The sequence below is a fragment of the Pelophylax lessonae genome (assembly GCF_965119305.1).
Source record: "Pelophylax lessonae genome assembly, chromosome: 1".
Taxonomy (NCBI): Eukaryota; Metazoa; Chordata; class Amphibia; order Anura; family Ranidae; genus Pelophylax; species Pelophylax lessonae.
Genome location: NC_138768.1, coordinates 93020250 through 93040098, shown reverse-complemented (window position 1 = coordinate 93040098; position 19849 = coordinate 93020250). Strand labels below are relative to the sequence as shown.

At 45.6% G+C, this 19849-nt stretch overlaps 1 protein-coding gene across 2 annotated transcripts in view; it reads right to left on the bottom strand.

Annotated features, from left to right (window-relative positions):
• Positions 1-19849, bottom strand: part of PARP8 (poly(ADP-ribose) polymerase family member 8) — a 427949-nt gene that overhangs the window by 46888 nt on the left and 361212 nt on the right. For both annotated transcript variants that reach the window (XM_082252530.1, XM_082252529.1), the window contains exons 16-18: positions 15583-15708; positions 12702-12767; positions 3750-3817 (exon numbers count right to left, since the gene is read on the bottom strand). In XM_082252530.1, coding sequence (XP_082108656.1) covers positions 3750-3817; positions 12702-12767; positions 15583-15708 — 260 coding nt within the window. The remainder of the gene's footprint in view (positions 1-3749; positions 3818-12701; positions 12768-15582; positions 15709-19849) is intronic.

Here is a 19849-nt window from a genome sequence, read left to right as displayed (position 1 = left end):
GTTATTCCTGGTGGCTCAAAGGTGTTTGAACTTGACAAGAAATGATAAGTATGACAGCCTTTAGCTACTAATCAGAAAACTGATCACAGTAAACATATTGGTTACTATGGTTTACAATGGCTCCAGCTTGGCACGTTGAAGCGCTGAAGTTCTGGCATCAGTTCCATGGGCATCCGCAGAACCTTTTTTCGGGGGGGGGGCATCATTTTAAGGTCACCCATGCTCCGCCCCTTTTTAACAATGTCATAAGGAGGAGGGGCTTAGTCATTATACTTATTATTAGTATTTTTTTTTAAGCGCAAACAGCAGCATTTATTTTTAAAGCATTTGTTAACCTAAAAAAAAAAATTGATCCTGTTCCCTTAAAGCATGTTATACAGCACAGTGCCCCTTCTATCACCTAACATACCTGGCTGATTCTGCCTGGCTATGTTCTCCCCTCTGTAAACTGACCACGGTATACACTGGCTGCAGAGCCCTGACACTGTGGTCAGTTTACGCGCCTCCATCATCCGCAGCCCTCCTGTCCTCCTCTGTCCTCTCTCCCCCCTCTCTCCCTGCTGTAGTTTAATTTAAAGTTTCATTTCCTGTCTACAGTCTGTTTAATAATCCTGTGTGCCCCTGTGTCTGCGTTTTATAAAAATAAGCCATTCTTTACAAGTTTTCAAAGCGCCACTCGCCGCTCACGTGACCCACCGCCTCTCTCCTCCTCTCCCCCTCCCAACTGACATCAGTGTGGAATCCTTGGCCCTGCCCACTGCAGGCAGCTGTTAGACGGGGAGAGGAGAGTGCCGACGGGTCACGTGAGCTGTGCTCGGCCCTCTGAAAACTGGTAAAGAACGGCTTATTTTTTTAAAAACACAGACACAGGGCCACACAGGATTATTAAACAGACCGGACAGGATGGTATAAAGTGGCTTAACAATCACTTGAAAGGAAAAGTTGAGATTCCAGGGGGGGCATTTGCCCCCCTTGCCCCTACCTGCAGATGCCCATGCACAGGGGCACACAGGATTATTAAACAGACTGGACTGGATGGTATAAAGTGGCTTAACAATCACTTGAAAGGAGAAGTTGAGATTCCGGGGGGGGGGGGGGCATTTGCCCCCCCTTGCCCCTACCTGCGGATGCCCATGATCGGTTCCTACCAGTCATTTCCCCTGCATGGAGATTCCATGCTATGCCAACTTTTGCTGCAGGTCTTCTAAGATTCCTTATGCAGTCCAAAAATGTGCTGACATATACTATACACTAACTTCTACAGAAAAATTGGCTGTAATGTGTGTGAGGTACTTTAGATCGCAAGCTCCTCTGGACAGACATTGAATAATAAACAACAGCACAGCACCCTCTGAAAAGCACTATATATTATGTCTGTGCTATATAAGCAATACATTATATACATTTACATCTTGACACCTACAATCTGTAGATGAATATTCTCAAAGGTCAACTTATGTTCTAGAACTAGAAGAACGCACCCAAATCGGATGGTGAAAGCCTGCTGTCTGTGGTTCTATCTGCTGGCTCCTATGTCACCACTGTCTTGTTGTGATGTATGGACTGATGAGAGGAACCACAGAGAGCGCTGGGAGATGCAGGCATCTGCTCACATTCGCAAGTGTGTCTCAGATGAAGATCATTCAGGAGGCTTAGTAAACCATACAAACTGGTGCCAAAAAAAGTCTCCTCAGGTGAGAAGGACCCACCTCAGCGTAACCAGGGGCCAGATGTGGCCCATTGCTTGCCTTTATCTAGCCCTTGGGGCACTATTTCCCCAACTGACACCAATTATGAGGCAACATTCCCTCTACTGACCCCATCAATGGTGCATTATTTCTCCCATTAAAACCAATAAAGAGACACTGATTCTGGGGGGGTTTCTACACCTACCAACCCCAGTATAGCCCCCCTAAAGCCTGAAGGACATTAAATTGTCCCTTTGCTTAGAAAGTATGGAGGCCTCTGCCCCAGAGGAACCTTGAAATAATTTTCAGGTCCCAGGGAACTCCTGCTAAAATTAGTCAATCTAGGTAATTAGGAAAATTCCCCTTACATTGGTGGTCGGTGGAACGAAAGCCCCCCTATACTGATGGCTAGAATGCCAGTCTCCTTAAAAGATCACTCGTGTCATGCTACTAGCTCTGACAATTTGGGATGAAATATGAAGATACCATCAGATGGGGGGTCAATTAGCCACTGCTCAAGGAACCCCTAACAACCACTGGAGGAACCTCATGGTTTCAAAGAACCCTGGTTGAGAATGATCAATCTATTGCCTATTAGAAATGGATGACGATGTAAAAATGTGTTTCGTTTTTGGATTAATTTGTTAAGTAAATTATTTTGCTTTGTAATAATCGCTATGTTAGAATTATTTGCTGTCGGAATTTGTTTTGTATATCTGGATTTGTTTCATATATTCATTGTTCCAAATCTATTCAAATTTACAGAAGTTATTTCGGAGGAATGGCTATATTATATTATTATAATATATATTATTATATTATATATATATATATATATATATATATATATATATATATATATATATATATATATATATATATATATATATATATATATTATATATATTATTATTATATTATTTTTTAATGTGTAAATTCAATATTTAAGGATATTACTTATGCACTCTGAGTCATCCCTCCTAGTCAAACCCACAAAGAGAAATGAAATGAGCTGATCGGATGATATTGATTGACTAGTGCACAATTGAAAGGAACAAATTGAACAAAATTAATTTTGGATTCATTCATTATGTTATGATTCAGAGATTCTGACGAATCCACCTCCATCCAATCCAAACACAATAAGTAGGAATAATCTTATTTCACATTAGACAAATGGTTAATCAAGTTCAACCCCCAATACAAAAAGAATCTTATTAGAAAATTCACATTACAAATAAAAACAAATTAATTTGCATAATTCGTTATGTAAATATGTTATTTTTCGGACGCGTCAAACATTAGCAAAAGGCCCAAACTAAGTCTTCATATCTAAATGATACAAATTATTTTGTTGTTTTCCTTATGATTTATTTTGGATTCGCTGAAATGAGTTACTATTGAGATTTGGATACATGCAAATCTCTGAATAACTAAATTGGTGTCTGAATTTTCGATTTGTATTTATTTGCACATGCCTATTGCCTATCTAATGTGCACACTGATGTCAGTGACATGAATGTAATGCACTGCAAAGAGTGTATGTGCTATATCAATGTCTGTAATAAATAATAAAGAACATATCTTAGAGGATAGGAAATGACAGAAAACAGGAAAATGGTTATGTTGAAAAACATGTTTCATTTACCTGGAAGTTGCGAAGAAAACAATGTTTTCAACATACACCACTAACTTGTCTAATAATTCTAATCACTGTAATCTGATTTTCTAGCTGTTTGTTTATATACATTTCTAAATAAAAAATTCACTATCCCAAAATTAGTCTCTAAAAAAAAGAAAAAAAAAGGCCTTTTATTTCACTGGGCTGCCTTTTATTTTATCGGGCTGCCACCGTGTGGAGGTATCTTGAAATAAATCAGCTTGGACACATCATGGGTTAGATTGCTGTTTATCTGACAGTCAGGCTCTGTTATTTCAGTCCCCAGCTCTGAGGATAGATTTCCTATTTTTCCAATAGCACAGCAACAAATTTCATTAGGAAGATAATGCATTTCTCAGGAAGTGCTGTAGACTGTACGGTGTATAAATAGCAGCACAAACCATTGCAGCAAAGGGTGGGCCAGGGGATCTTGCTTATCCATCTGCTTCTTGATTTCCAAATAAGGTGCCTGGAGCAATAAAAATAAAATACGTATAACATAACCGTGCAATCTCTAAACAAACAACGCATAGACAGATTTAATGCCAAGATGAAGTAAGATGGAGAATTGAATTTGTGCGACCAAATGCTATTTAAAGTAAGCCATGCCATTAATTAGTAATGGTAGCCTTGGCCGTGATACAGAACTGTATAATAAGAGTTATATAAGGTCATATGAGGACAGGCCGCCTCGTTCATGGGAACTTCAATGCTAAGAGGCAGGTTACTCAGGTTACCTGCTGCCTCCTGTCAATCTAGATCGCTTGTATTATGTATCAAATAATTTGGAAGGGAAAATGCGCATAAAATGAATATAATTCCATGTTGGATAGCTCTGCATGAGTTAAAACACAACTCCAGGAAACAGGAACAATCTACCCTACTGGGCCATACACACTATAAGATTTTCTGAAGACTTTTTCCTTTAGACTTACCAAAACCATATAATATAAGGTCAAACCTAAACACTTTCAATTTGTATGCAATCTGGCAGGCCCTTGCACTACATAGAAAAGGTAAATCTGAAGGAAAAAGTCTTCAGAAAATCTTATAGTGTGTATGGCCCTTAAGGCTTGGTTCACAACTATGCATTTTTTGTGTATTTTCAGTTTTGTAGATACACACTACAGTCCATTTAATATGGTTTCCTATGGGTTACGTTCACATCTGTGCATTTTATGGAAAGGGCCAGGGACTTTTTTTCTGGTTTTTGGTTCCATAGACTTCAAAGGATCAAAAATGTGTATTGAAAAACTCAAAATGCACCTGGAATATGCACACTGCAACCTGCATAGGTGTGAACCAAGCCTTATAGTGGGGCTCCCTTGCACTGCAAGAGTTAATGCTCATTATGTCTAGGGGTGGTGGAATCAGGGGAAATACTTAGCTTGGTCCATGCTTCAACTGGGTACCTCCAGTGGTCCCCCTGGAGCCTCTTTTCTAAACCACACTGGCACGCTCACCTCCACCATGTACAATACAGGATTAGAGCCATGTATTATATATTGTGATGGCAAAGAAACCTACAGGGAGAAGTAAGCAGTACCAGAGACTCCCAGAATGGGGACATAATAAGCAATCCTGCCTGTTCCTGTACCCCCTAGACATAATGAACATTTAACCCTTCCATCCTGGGGCACCCACTGCAATTTTTTTTTCTTGTTCCTTAAGTTTGGCTTTAAATAATTTCCATCATAATCCCTTCCCACGAAGCACCAATGTCCCTTTAACAAGGTCCGTAAGCCCAGGGGGGCTTGGTTGTCAAAACAGTGGTCACATGAACAAGAGCTGGTTCTGTCAGCTCTAGCTCGTTACTAGAGATTGGGAGCTGACTTGGTCACTGTGCTGGGAGTTCGCAGTAAGTGCACTGAGAGGAAACTTTGTCTGCTCATGGACGCAAATGTGGGACACTTGGGTGTTAAAGTCCACCCTATATTTTAACACACACATATATGTTACATGAGCAGCAACAGGTTGCACGGGCAGCAGAGGACAGCTGGACACCTAATATATATATATATATATATATATATATATATACATATATACACTGCACAATTATAAACACAACACTTTTGTTTTTGCCCCCATTTTTCATGAGCTGAACTCAAAGATCTAAGACTTTTTCTATGTACACAAAAGGCCTATTTCTCTCAAATATTGTTCACAAATCTGTCTAAATCTGTGTTAGTGAGCACTTCTCCTTTGCCGAGATAATCCATCCACCTCACAGGTGTGGCATATCAGGATGCTGATTAGATAGCAAGATTATTGCACAGGAGTGCCTTAGGCTGGCCACAATAAAGGCAACTCTAAAATGTGCAGTTTTACTGTATTAGGGGGTCCGAGGTGGGGGGGGGGGGTTCGAAAACCAGTCAGTATCTGGCTGGCCACAATAAAAGGTCACTCCAAAATGTGTAGTTTTATCACACAGCACAATGCCACACTTGTCGCAAGTTTTGAGGGAGCGTGCAATTGTTATGCTGACTGCAGGAATGTCCACCAGAGCTGTTGCCCGTGAAAATTAAATGTTCATTTCCCTACCATAAGCCGTCTCCTTAGAAAATTTGGCAGTACATCCAACCGGCCTCACAACCGCAGACCACTTATAACCACAACAGCCCAGGACCTCCACATCCAGCATCTTCACCGCCAAGATCGTCTGAGACCGGCCACCTGCTGGACAGCTGCTGCAGCAATCTGTTTACATAACCAAAGAATTTCTGCACAAACTGTCAGAACCCGTCTCAGGGAAGCTCATCTGCATGCTCGTCATCCTCATCGGGGGCTTGACCTGACTGCAGTTCTTCCTCATAACCGACTTGAGTGGGGCAAATGCTCACATTCGATGGCGTCTGGCACTCTGAAAAGGTGTTCTCTTCAGGGATGAATCCTGGCTTTCACCGTACAGGGCAGATGGTAGACAGTGTGTATGGGGTCCTGTGGGTGAGCGGTTTGCTGATGTCAACGTTGTGGATCAAGTGGCCAATGATGGCGGTGGGGTTATGGTATGGGCAGGTGTATGTTATGGGCAACGATCACAGGTGCATTTTATTAATGGCATTTTGAATGCACAGAGATACGGTAATAAGATCCTGAGGCCCAATGTTGTGCCATTCATCCATGACCATCACCTCATGTTGCAGCATGATAATGCACAGCCCCATGTTGCAAATATCTGTACACAATTCCTGGAAGCTGAAAACATCCCAGTTATAGCATGGCCAGCATACTCACTGGACATGTCACCAATTAAGCATGTTTGGGATGGTCTGGATCGTCCTATATGACAGCGTGTTCCAGGTCCTGCCAATATCCAGCAAAGTCTCACAGTCATTGAAGAGGAGTGGACCAACATTCCACAGGCCACAATTAACAACCTGATCAATCAGCTCTATGCGAAGGAGATGTGTTGCACTGGGTGAGGCAAATGGTGGTCACACCAGATACTGACTGGTTTTCGAACCCCCCCCCCCCGGACCCCCTAATACAGTAAAAGTGCACATTTTAGAGTTGCCTTTATTGTGGCCAGCCTAAGGCACACCTGTGCAATAATCTTGCTATCTAATCAGCATCCTGATATGCCACACCTGTGAGGTGGATGGATTATCTCGGCAAAGGAGAAGTGCTCACTAACACAGATTTAGACAGATTTGTAAACAATATTTAGGAGAAATAGGCCTTTTGTGTACATAGAAAAAGTCTTAGAACTTTGAGTTCAGCTCATAAAAAATGGGGGCAAAAACAAAAGTGTTGCGTTTATCATTTTGTTCAGTGTATATACTGTATATATATATATATATATATATATATGTAGGTGAGGCTGCATAGACGGGCACAGATGAGGCTGCATTGACGGGCACAGGTGAGGCTGCATTGATGGGCACAGGTGAGGCTGCATTGATAGGCATAGATGAGGCTGCATTGATGGGTACAGGTGAGGCAGCCTTTAAGGGGAACAGGTGAGGTTGCATTGATGGACACTGGTGAAGCTGCATTAATGGGCACTAGAGAGGGGGCATTGATGGACACAGGTGAGGCTGCATTGGTGGGCACAAATGAGGCTGAATTGATGAGCATTGGTGGGCACTGATCAGGCTGCATTGATGGGCACAGATGAGGTTGCATTAATGAACACTGGTGAGGCTGCTTAATGGGCACAGGCAGGGCCGGCGTTAGGGGGGGGCAAACTGGGCAACTGCCCAGGGCCCCGAATGTCCAGGGGCCCCGGGCCCCATGTCAGTGTCAGCAGCGGGCTCCAGGGGCGGACTGAGCGGTCGGACACTTCAGACGGGAAGGGAACCCGCCGCCCAGTACAGCACTAATTCACCCGATGTTGTCTCAGAGACAACATCGGACTATCGGGAACCGCCGCAGCGCCGCTCGGCGACCAGCGCTATGGAACTAGGAGGCGGGGCCAGGCAGCCAGTTCTATGTTGAAGTGTGAGGAGGGGAGACGACCTGTAACCCCGCCTACACATCAGCCGAGTCATTCTTAGCCCCGCCCTCTGTGATCATTAAGGACGCCTAGCCCCGCCTACACCACAAAGAGTCCCTCTTAGGCTCGCCTTCTCGTTGGTCCGTGGCCGTGCACATTAAAGAGCTCTAGCCCCTCCCACACTCCTAGCCCTCCCCAGCGAATATTGACAGGTAGCTCCACCCACACATTGGCCGAGTCACTCTCCTTCGTCACGCTGAGGGCACCTAACCCCGCCCCGTCACGCTGAGGGCACCTAACCCCGCCCCGTCACGCTGAGGGCACCTAACCCCACCCACACCTCAGCGGAGTCACGTGAACGTGACGTTGTGAAAGGTCCTGTGGCCCGCTCCGCCTTCGGATCTATGGTGTCCTCATAAGTGGTGAGGTCAGGTCAGTGAGTAGATAATATTAGGAATACAGTACAGTAGTACAGGTTTTGTTCAAAGCAAACACCAGCTAACTACCACATCCACTGACACCCCCACCAACATGTGATCTCCCCTAAATTCACCATAGTGGTGAACTTGGGGGAGATCACATATTGGTGGGGGTGTCAGTGGTGAATTGTGTGGTGGGGGGACGATGACACAGCAGTGGTGAACTTGGGGGACATCACATATTGGTGGTGGTGTGGGGGGAATGACACAGCAGAGGGGAATTTGGGGGACATGATCACATATTGGTGGGGGTATCAGTGGTGGTGTAGGGGTGGGAATGACACAGCGGTGGTGAATTTGGTGAGATTACATATTGGTGGGGGTGTCAGTGGTGGGGGGGAATGACACAGCGGTGGTGAATTTGGTGAGATTACATATTGGTGGGGGTGTCAGTGGTGGGGGGGAATGACACAGCGGTGGTAAATTTTGTGGGGAAATCACATATTAGGGGGTCTGTGGCACAAATTCACCACCGCTGTGTCATTCCCCCCCACCACTGACACCCCCACCAATATGTAATCTCACCAAATTCACCACCGCTGTGTCATTCCCCCCCACCACTGACACCCCCACCAATATGTAATCTAACCAAATTCACCACCGCTGTGTCATTCCCCCCCCACCACTGACACCCCCACCAATATGTAATCTAACCAAATTCACCACCGCTGTGTCATTCCCCCCCACCACTGACACCCCCACCAATATGTAATCTAACCAAATTCACCACCGCTGTGTCATTCCCCCCCCACCACTGACACCCCCACCAATATGTAATCTAACCAAATTCACCACCGCTGTGTCATTCCCCCCCCCACCACTTACACCCCCACCAATATGTAATCTCACCAAATTCACCACTGCTGTGTCATTCGGAGGGAATGACACAGTAGTGGTGAATTTGGTGAGGATCAGTGGTGAATTGTGTGCGGGGGGGGGGGGTATGATACAGTGGCGGTGTAGCCCCCCCTAAACCACACAATTCACCACTGACAACCCCACCCTAATATGTGATCCCCCCACCAAAATCACCACACCTTACCGTCCGCCGTCAGAGAAGAGGCACCGGGCCGCGCCGACCAAGTCGCAGCGCCATGGAGGAGGAAGAAGTCGACTCCCGAGCAGCACAGTCGCCAGGGAGTCGGGACGGAGTCGGGACGGAGACGGGCGGCGCGCATGCAGGTCGAGACGAGGACTCGGAGGGAGAAGACGTCCGACCGAGTCCCGAGCAGCACGCCAGGCACGGTGACGGCGGTGGCACCAGAGGTAAGTGAAGTCCTCCGGGGGGGGTCACACATTGATGGGGACATGCTGGACACTGCATTGATGGGGGACATGCTGGTCAGGTCACTGTGCATTGATGGGGACATGCTGGTCAGGTCACTGTGCATTGATGGGGACATGCTGGTCAGGTCACTGTGCATTGATGGGGGACATGCTGGTCAGGTCACTGTGCATTGATGGGGGACATGCTGGTCAGGTCACGGTGCATTGAATGGGGACATGCTGGTCAGGTCACTGTGCATTGAATGGGGACATTCTGGACACTGTGCATTGATGGGGGACATGCTGGTCACTGTGCATTGATGGGGGACATGCTGGTCACTGTGCATTGGTGGGGGACATGCTGGTCACTGTGCATTGGTAGGGGACATGCTGGTCACTGTGCATTGAATGGGGACATGCTGGTCACTGTGCATTGGTGGGGGACATGCTGGTCACTGTGCATTGATGGGGGACATGCTGGTCACTGTGCATTGGTGGGGGACATGCTGGTCACTGTGCATTGAATGGGGACATGCTGGTCACTGTGCATTGGTGGAGGACATGCTGGACACTGTGCATTGATGGGGGACACGCTGGACACTGTGCATTGAATGGGGACATGCTGGACACTGTGCATTGATGGGGGACACGCTGGACACTGTGCATTGAATGGGGGACATGCTGGACACTGTGCATTGATGGGGGACATGCTGGTCACTGTGCATTGATGGGGGACATGCTGGTCACTGTGCATTGGTGGGGGACATGCTGGTCACTGTGCATTGAATGGGGACATGCTGGTCACTGTGCATTGGTAGGGGACATGCTGGTCACTGTGCATTGAATGGGGACATGCTGGTCACTGTGCATTGATGGGGGACACGCTGGACACTGTGCATTGAATGGGGACATGCTGGACACTGTGCATTGATGGGGGACACGCTGGACACTGTGCATTGAATGGGGGACATGCTGGACACTGTGCATTGATGGGGGACATGCTGGACACTGTGCATTGAATGGGGACATGCTGGACACTCTGCATTGAATGGGGACATGCTGGTCACTGTGCATTGATGGGGGACATGCTGGACGCTGTGCATTGATGGGGGACATGCTGGTCACTGTGCATTGTGGACACTGTGCATTGATGGGGGACATGCTGGTCACTGTGCATTGTGGACACTGTGCATTGATGGGGGACATGCTGGTCACTGTGCATTGTGGACACTGTGCATTGAATGGGGACATGCTGGACACTGTGCATTGAATGGGGACATGCTGGACACTCTGCATTGAATGGGGACATGCTGGACACTCTGCATTGATGGGGGACATGCTGGTCACTGTGCATTGATGGGGGACATGCTGGTCACTATGCATTGATGGGGGACATGCTGGTCACTGTGCATTGTGGACACTGTGCATTGATGGGGGACATGCTGGTCACTGTGCAGTGAATGGGGACACGCTGGTCAATCTTGAACCAACCTAATGATTGTTTGTTAAGTCACGCAATTTTTTACAGCGTTTTTTTGTCGCAAAGCAATGCCTATTACATTTTTCTGTTTGCGCCCCCCAAAAATTTTGAGCACCAGCCGCCACTGGTAATTCGTATGTGTCCTGGATTAAAGGGGTGAGGTAGCAACCCTACCCCACCTAGACCTGGCAATTTACTATTGTAATGCTCTGGTTTTGTCTATGTATGATTTTTGTAATGCACTGGTCTTGGTTTGTGAATTATTTATATTGCACTTGTTTATAAATTATTGCACTTTTGTTCCTTGTGTCTAAAGATTGTGTAGGGTGTCTGGAGGCGGGATGTGGGTGTGTCTGGAGGCGGGGCAAGGGTGTAACTGGAGGCGGGACATGGGTGGGGTCTGGAAGGGGGCCCTTGATTTATTTTGCCCGGGGGCCCTGAGGGTTCTCAGTCCGCCCCTGGCGGGCTCCATTTTACAAAGGGGCCCTGTCACTGTCAGGAGCCCATAGCACCGATCTTACAGATTCCTAGCGCACCTGTGGAAGGACACGGCCCCTCTCTTCCCTTTCCCTTGCCGGTTGGTGCAATTGGGTGCCGCGCAGCATATGGCGCCTATATTTTTGGTAGAATATAAAAAAATTCGGGGCCCCACTTTTAGGTTTGCCCAGGGCCACACTTTGTCTAAAACCGGCCCTGGGCACAGGTGAGGCTGCATTAATGAGCACAGGGGAGGCTGCATAGCTGGGCAAAGGGGAGGCTGCATTGATGGGCAAAGGGGAGGCTGCATTGATGGGCACAGATGAGGTTGCATTGATGGGCACACGTGAGGTTGCATTGATGGGCACTGGTGAGGCTGCATTCATTAGCACTGGTGAGGAGGCATTGATGGGCACTGATATGACTGCATTGATGGGCACAGGTGAGGTTGTATTAAAGGGCACTGGTGAAGCTGCATTGAAGGGCACTGGTAAGGCTGCATTGATGGGCACTGGTGAGGCTGCATTGATGGGCACTGGTGAGGCTGCATTCATGGGCACTGATAAGGCTGCACTGATGAGGCTGCACTGATGGGCACTGGTGAGGCTGTACTAATGGGCACTGGTGAGGCTGCACTGAGGGGCACTGGTGAGGTTTCACTGATGGACACTGATGAGAAGGCACTGATGGGACGGCACTAATAAGCTTCACTTATGATGCTGCACTGATGGGCGCTGATATGCTGCATTGATGGGCACTGATAAAGCTGTTATTAATATTTATTTTTGTAACTTCTGCATTCATGAAAAAAACATTTAACAGTGTTATTTTATGAGATAATTTATGAGGGCATGTTTAGGGGTGGAATTTGGGGCGGGGCAGGGTAGGGGTTGGGTGGAACAACTGGTGGCGAGTAACCCTTAAGGCCTGGCTAGTAGCTTAAATTTTGAGCCCTGTAGCCTTGACCCACTTGTCAGGAGTGCCAACTATGCCCATCCTTTTTGCCCCCTTCCCCCATTCATGTGTACATACCTGCTCAGATGAGCAGTTACATGCGGAAAGCGACAGCATGTAAATGTAGCCTTAAACACATGCAAAAGTTCTCAGAAACAATCCTGAAGAAATGAAAGACATCCTAGCACTTGGTAAATATGCAAGTTACAATGCATTTGCTTTTTAAATACATAAGTAAAAATTGGGGTCCAGTGCTTACTTGAGTCATCTCTCTGATAGAAGCAATGCTGTCTAGTGCCTTCTGAACTCTGTCGTAATTCTTTTTCTGTTAAACAAAAAGAAAGGTCAAGGACAAAACAGATGAAGAACTAGCTTTGGTTTACACTGCTGCGACCCCATTGTTGTCCGATTTTCATTATGACTTATTTGCGACCTCTATGCGTCCATGGGACTATAAATTGCATTGAAGTTACATCAAAGTAGGGCAGGAACCTTTTGAAAAGTCGCTGATTGATTGGAATGGCCGCCATTGAAATTAAAGCATTTGTAAAGGATTTTTTTAATAATAAACATGTCATACTTTTGCACAGTGCAGCACCGATCCTCCTTTTCCGGGGTCTCCTGCTGGTGCTCTGGTCCCCTTCCCCTTGCCGAGTGCCCCCATAGAAAGCCACCTGATATGGGGGAACCCATACGTGCTCACTCGCAAGGCTGCTCTGTGTGCCCATAAGACACAGTAGATACAGCTGAGCTCCACCCCCACTCCTGCCTCACTGTCTATGATTAACAGCACTGGGAGCAAATGGCTCCTGCTCCTGCAAGGAGGAATCAGAGACCCGGGAAAGCCTTGGCTCTCGTGCACATCGATGGATGGCTAGATTGAGATTGGGCTTCTTAGATAAGTATTAGGGGGGCTGAGGGGGGAGCTACACAGTGAAGGTTTTTTTACCTTCATGCATAGAACATACGGAAAACCTTCAGCCTTTAGAACCACTTTATTGTGTTTTTACTTGTCATGTGACTCTGTGTGTTGCAGGTCACATGCCAAGTCGTACCAGTGAGAACTGGGGCTTAGTCCACTCAAACACTAAATCCAAACTAAAGAACAGGATACCACTCAGGTGTGGTATGCAATGGATTACTCACAGGTGCTGGCTACCGCAGTGACATAGAAATGAGAATAAGCTTGTCGCACACCGCAGTTGTAATCCAATAAAACATCCTTTATTCTTCAAACATGGGACAATAGGGCAGCATAGGTTACAGTTGACATGTTTCACACATAGGAGTGCTTAGTCATAACTTTATGACTAAGCACTCCTATGTGTGAAACATGTCAACTGTAACCTTTCCTGTGCTTTTGTCCCATGTTTGAAGCATAAAGGACGTTTTATTGGATTACAACCGTGGTGTGGGATTACAACCGTGGTGTGCGACCAGTTTCTTCTCATTTCTACAACCAAACAATGATGTTTAATTTAGGAGACAGTTCCTGCTACATGTTACAAAGGAGCTCCAATGAACTGTGTGGTGAGTCTCAGATCTGTTCACCTCTACCTGCCATTACAAGGGAGTACCTTACCAACTCCAGTGGGCCAAGCCTGCCATGGGACACATACAAGTATTGTCTTTGATAACCTCCTTCTGAAAATATTGGTTGCCTGGCTTTTATTCTGATCCCCTAGTTTCAATATGTTTTGATTTAAGTTTGAAAATAATAAATTCTAACTTCAGTGGCTACATGCTTGTTCTGGGTGAGCAATATAGATGAGCTAAGGTTCGGGCCAAGCTCAGTTCAACGTGAACCTGTGGAAAACTGTCACATGACTGATGGCTGCAGTCACATAAATCTGCAGGCGTGGAATTCTAAGATGGAATTTGACGGTGATGGTGACATCATTGAGCTAATATGACCACATGGCCATATTTGGTCAACGTCATCAATGACGTCCCCTGCATGTTATGTGTAATGTTACTCTTTGTTATGCTTGATGGCAGGGCAGGGAATTCGACAGGCACAGCTGATTTGGACGGCAGCCTGCTGCCATGCAACAGTTTCCCACAGCTTCGAACTGAACTGAGCTCAGCCTGAACCTTAGTTTATCCCTAGTCCGCAACACAGAACATCTGAGAGGCTGAGCCAGCTGCTAGTCCAGGCATCTGGGCTGATCCTGACATTAAAGTTGGGACCTCGCCAGAGCCTAGACCAGCTGAGTAATGTCAGCCGACAGCAGACTTTAGACAGCTGTCGGCTGAACATGGGTCACAGGAGCAGGGCAGCCATCAGAAATTTTGGGGCCCCTTACACAGTTTTTGGCCTTGCCCCCCCCCCCCCCCCAGGCCTGACCACCAACAGTCCACAGGGCCCACCTACCGTGTCGTTGTCCTCCTACAGTCCCATGTCCTCCTGCATTCCATGTCCTCTTTCTCCTCCAGTCCCATTATCTCCATCCCAGGAAAATAAAGGTAAATGGTTCTAGTAAATGCCACCCCTCCTGTCCAGGGGTGAACAACTGGAGAACAGGGGAGGGCAGGGCCTACAGCTGTGTGTGAGGGCTAGTGAGGGACAGGACCCACAACATAGTGCCAGTCTGCAAGAGAACGGCGGAGCATACAATTGAATGGCATTGCGAGGACAGGTGGCAACCATACCCTGTTTGGGGCCCTTGGGGACGCCCAGGCCCCCTACATGTGTATGGGCTGTACCCCCCTGATGGCGGCCCTGCACAGGAGTGTGGAACTAAGTTCACTCCTATGACCCACAGGAGAATTTGGGCTAAAGGAGATTTTGGCCCTATTTCTCCTTTAAACCAGCCAGCCAGACAGCACTTTTCTCAAGGAGGGCAGTTGTTGTGGCCACTTTGCTATCAGTTGCCAATCAATGGAAGGCACATGTCATGTGTTGTGCACAGCAGACAATAAATTAATTACTTTTTAAACTTTTATGAAAACCATAGGCTTAATTCACAAACCTAAAGAAATACAGTTATTTTCAACTGAATTTAATAAGAGCTGAAAATTGCCATCACATGACTGAAAATAAAGAACCTTGCCCCTGTTTTAAGCTTTGTGAATTGAGCTTCATGTGTGTATAGCATATTTATTTGAAGAAGTATGAAAGCATACTAGTGAACACTTACTCTGGGATTAAAGGCCAGGGCCTGAGAATCATTGGGGTCTACCACCGAAGGATATGGCTCAAAAATAACAACTTTCCTTGGAGATTCCAAAGCAGACCGACACATGGATACTAGCAGATCTACAACCTAGAAACATAAAAAACATCAACAACAATGGACTGCATATACGGAAATTACTTCTATTTTATATTAGCCCAAAATATGAGAAACATTAAAATTATGATATATTCTGGACAAGATTAACACAGATAATCTTGGGCAGAAAAGCGGAACATGAGTGCCAATCTTTTTGTTTGCCAAATGCTGCAACACTCGGACTGTGGTTGAAAGATCAGTAAAGGCACTATACAACCTTCAGCTGAGTCTATATGTCTATCTGCACATCTGCCTTGGAACATTTGAGCTAATATCACTGCCTATAGAGATTCTTGTAGATTATTTGTTCCAGGGAATAAAAAGGATTTTTAATACAGAAATGTTGGTTTACTGAAAAGTATGCCCATGTACTGTATAGTATGCACTCAATACTTGGTCAGGGTTCCTTTTGCATGAAGTACTGCATTAATGCAGTGTGGCACGGAGGTGATCATCCTGTGGCACTGCTGAGGTGTTATGGAAGCCCATGTTTCTTTGATAGTGGCCCTCAGCTCATCTGCATTGTTGTGGTCTGGTGTCTCTCATCTTCCTCTTGACAATACCCCAAAGATTCTCTTAGGGTTTAGATCAGGCGAGTCTACTGGCTAATCAAGCACAGTGAAACCATGATCATTAAACCAGTTATTGGTACTTTTGGCAGTGTGGGCAGGTGCCAAGTCCTGCTGGAAAATGAAACCAGGATCTCCATAAAGCTGATACAAATAAAAAGCTGTGCTAACAAATTGAAAGTGTGAAAAATTATCAACATAATCATCAATTAAAATGAATGTAATAATTAAATGTGCAAAATGTGAACCTATTGAATAAAGTAATGAAATAAATTCAAGTGAATAATGAATGTGCAAAATCACAAAAACAATAAAAAGTCCAAATGGACAATAAGTCCAAATATGTGATAACTTTAAGTAGAAGATTAGGAGAGTGAGCCCGTGATAAAAACGTCCTCCACCACTGTGCAACTACCACCAGACCATGCTATTTTGCTTACCAGATAGCAGTCATATTGAGCCAAAATATCACAATGGAGACCGATGTCCCATGGTAAAGCCACCAAGAGGGGAGAACGAGATTATGATGTACCGAGGGTCAAAAACACCAATACCACCTCAGATGTACCCAGAAACAGCATTCCACACACAAATGTGTAGATCGGTATGGCTCCGGGAAAGCACCATAGAAGAGAACAAATGCTCCATAGTGTAATACAGCAAGGTTTTATTGCATAAACTAAAGAAAAGCACTTACAATTCGAAAATAAGGCAGTGCATATGGACAAACAACAAGCCAGGAAGACGTATCCCAGGAAGACGTCATCTCTGACGAAACGTGTCAAGTCACGGCGTGCTGACGTCACCATCGTCTACCCAGAAGGAATGGGTAAAGCGTGAAGCCGGCCGGCTTGTTGTTTGTCCATATGCGCTGCCTTATTTTCGCATTGTAAGTGCTTTTCTTTATTTTGGTGGAGGATGTTTTTATCACGGGCTCACTCTCCTAACCTTCTACTTATCACATATTTGGACTTATTGTCCATTTGGACTTTTAATTGTTTTTGTGATTGTGCACATTCATTATTCACTTGAGTTTATTTCATTACTGCACATTGTGCACATTTAATTATTACATTAATTTTAATTGATGATTATGTTGATAATTTTTCACACTTGCAATTTGTTAGCACAGCTTTTTATTTGTATTTGCATTTGTGTTATCTCACTTTAAGTTGCAGCTTACCATAATCAGCGTATTAGCGCAGTTATATATTGATACATTCTTCATAAAGCTGGTCAGCAGAGGGAAGCATGATGTGATCTAGAATGTGATCTAGAATCACCACTGTGAGTGTGTAAACTTTACACTGGACCTCACGCAACTTGGATTCTGTGCCTCTCCTCTCTTTCTCCAGACTCTGGGATCTTGATTTCTAAATGAAATGCAACATTTTCCACAGTCCATGATGATTTGGGGAGTCATGTCATCTGCTGGTGTTGGTCCACCGTGTTTTATCAAGTCCAAAGTCAGCTAAGCCCTCTACCAGGAAATTCTAGAGCACTTCATGCTTCCCTCTGCTGACCAGCTTCATGGATATGCTGGTTTAATTTACCAGTAGGACTTGGCACCTGCCCACACTGCCAAGTACCAATACCTGGTTTAATGATCATGGTATCACTGTGCTTGATTGGCCAGCAAACTCGCCTGACCTAAACCCCATAGAGAATCTGTGGGGTATTGTCAAGAGGAAGATGAAAGACACCAGGCCCAACGATGCTGAAAGCTGCTATCAAAGAAAGCTGGGCTTCCATAACACCTCATCAGTGCCACAGGCTGATCGCCTCCATGCCACGCCGCATTAATGCAGTAACTCATGCAAAAGGAACCGCGACCAAGTATTGAGTGCATACTATACTGTACATGGACATACTTTTCAGAAAGACATTTCTGTATTAAAAATATTTTTTCATTGGTCTTATGTGATATTCTAATTTTCTAGAATACTGCATTTTGGGTTTTCACTAGCTGTAAGCCATAATCATCAAAATTAAAAGAAAGAAATGCTTGAAATATATCACTCTGCGTGTGACGCATCTATATAAAATATATGAGTTTCACTTTTTGAATTGAATTACTGAAATAACTTTTTGATGATATTCTAATTTTATGAGCTGCACCTGTATATGCAGGTTTATACATGGAAAATAAGAAGCCTACTAGTTGACGACCAGTGACGTACCGGTACATCACTGGAATTCAAGTGGCTATACTGGAATGATGCCTGCAACTGCAGGCATCATCCCTGTATTATGTTTTCAGCTTTCGGCAGGTGGTGGGCTTTCCTGTAAAAGCAATCCTAGAGGCTAATTAAACACTCAACTGCTTTTACAAGCAGCCAGAGGGGATGTCCCCCCTTCCACTGCCTTCTGCGGCTTTCTCAGGATCTCCTGCCCCACCGGGAGACCCAAGTTCTCAGACAGAAACACTTTTCCATTTGACCCAGGCAAAACTTGGAGAGGGGCAGCAAATTAACTCCCAAGATTTGTTTTCTAGTGTTTTTTTTTTTTTTTCTAATCAGTTTGCGGTGCGTTACGGGCACCGTATCCCCATCTCATATTGCCACCCATAGTGCAAACTGTTGAGTATAGAGGAGGCGGAACGCCTCCTTCAGAGAATGTCCCTCACGTGATCGTGGTGTGCGCAATGACGTCAGACATCAGCGCATTCCATCTCATGCAGGGCAGGCTGGATCTTCTAGGGCGGTGGGTGCGCAAGACACAGGAGTGACAGGAGGACTGAGGACAGACAGTGGGTGTTTGGTGGACCGGTCCGGTGGTGAATTATGGAAGAAGAAAACAATATATATTATATTTTCTAACTGTTATATTTATATAAAATAATGGATGTGCGGGACTTTTGGTGGGGGAGATTTTTTTTTTTTTTGGACCCAGGCAGCACAATTACTTGGGCCAGCCCTGACCAAAACCAAGCTTTAGAGGTTCACAAAGTAAGTAAGGCTAAACTCTTCTTCCAATAGGGATACTTTACAGGTTTCCTAACAGTAGCTAATGGCGCTTTTCCACTGCATGGAACCGAACGGTTCGGCTCGCTTTTGTGCTTTTCCACTGCTGGTACCGCATGGTTTGGTGTAGGAACGGTTCGGTACGGTACGGTACGGCGGCGCTTTTCCACTGCATGGAACCGAATGGTACGGCTCTCAAAAACAGTACCTACTCGATTGTGGTTCCAACAGGTACCATACCCGGTAACATATCCCACAATCCTTTGCATGCAGTCACTACTAGCCACTGATTGGTCAGAGAATCCCACCCACCCCGTTGTTATCCCACCCACTTAACTTTAGTACTACTTTAGTGGAAAAGCAAACCATACCGTACCGTAACGAACCGTTCCAACACCGTACCATGCGGTACCAGCAGTGGAAAAGCAAATTGGGCCAAAGCAGGGCCAAGCACGGCTGAGTAGAGCCGAGCCGGTACTTGCAGTGGAAAAGTGCCTAAGTGTACTCTCACAACTGCTGAGTTCGGTAGTTCAAACTGAGCTACACGTTTAAGAGATGTAATTGTTTAAATATACAATATGTTGCAGCGTGTGTGGCTGG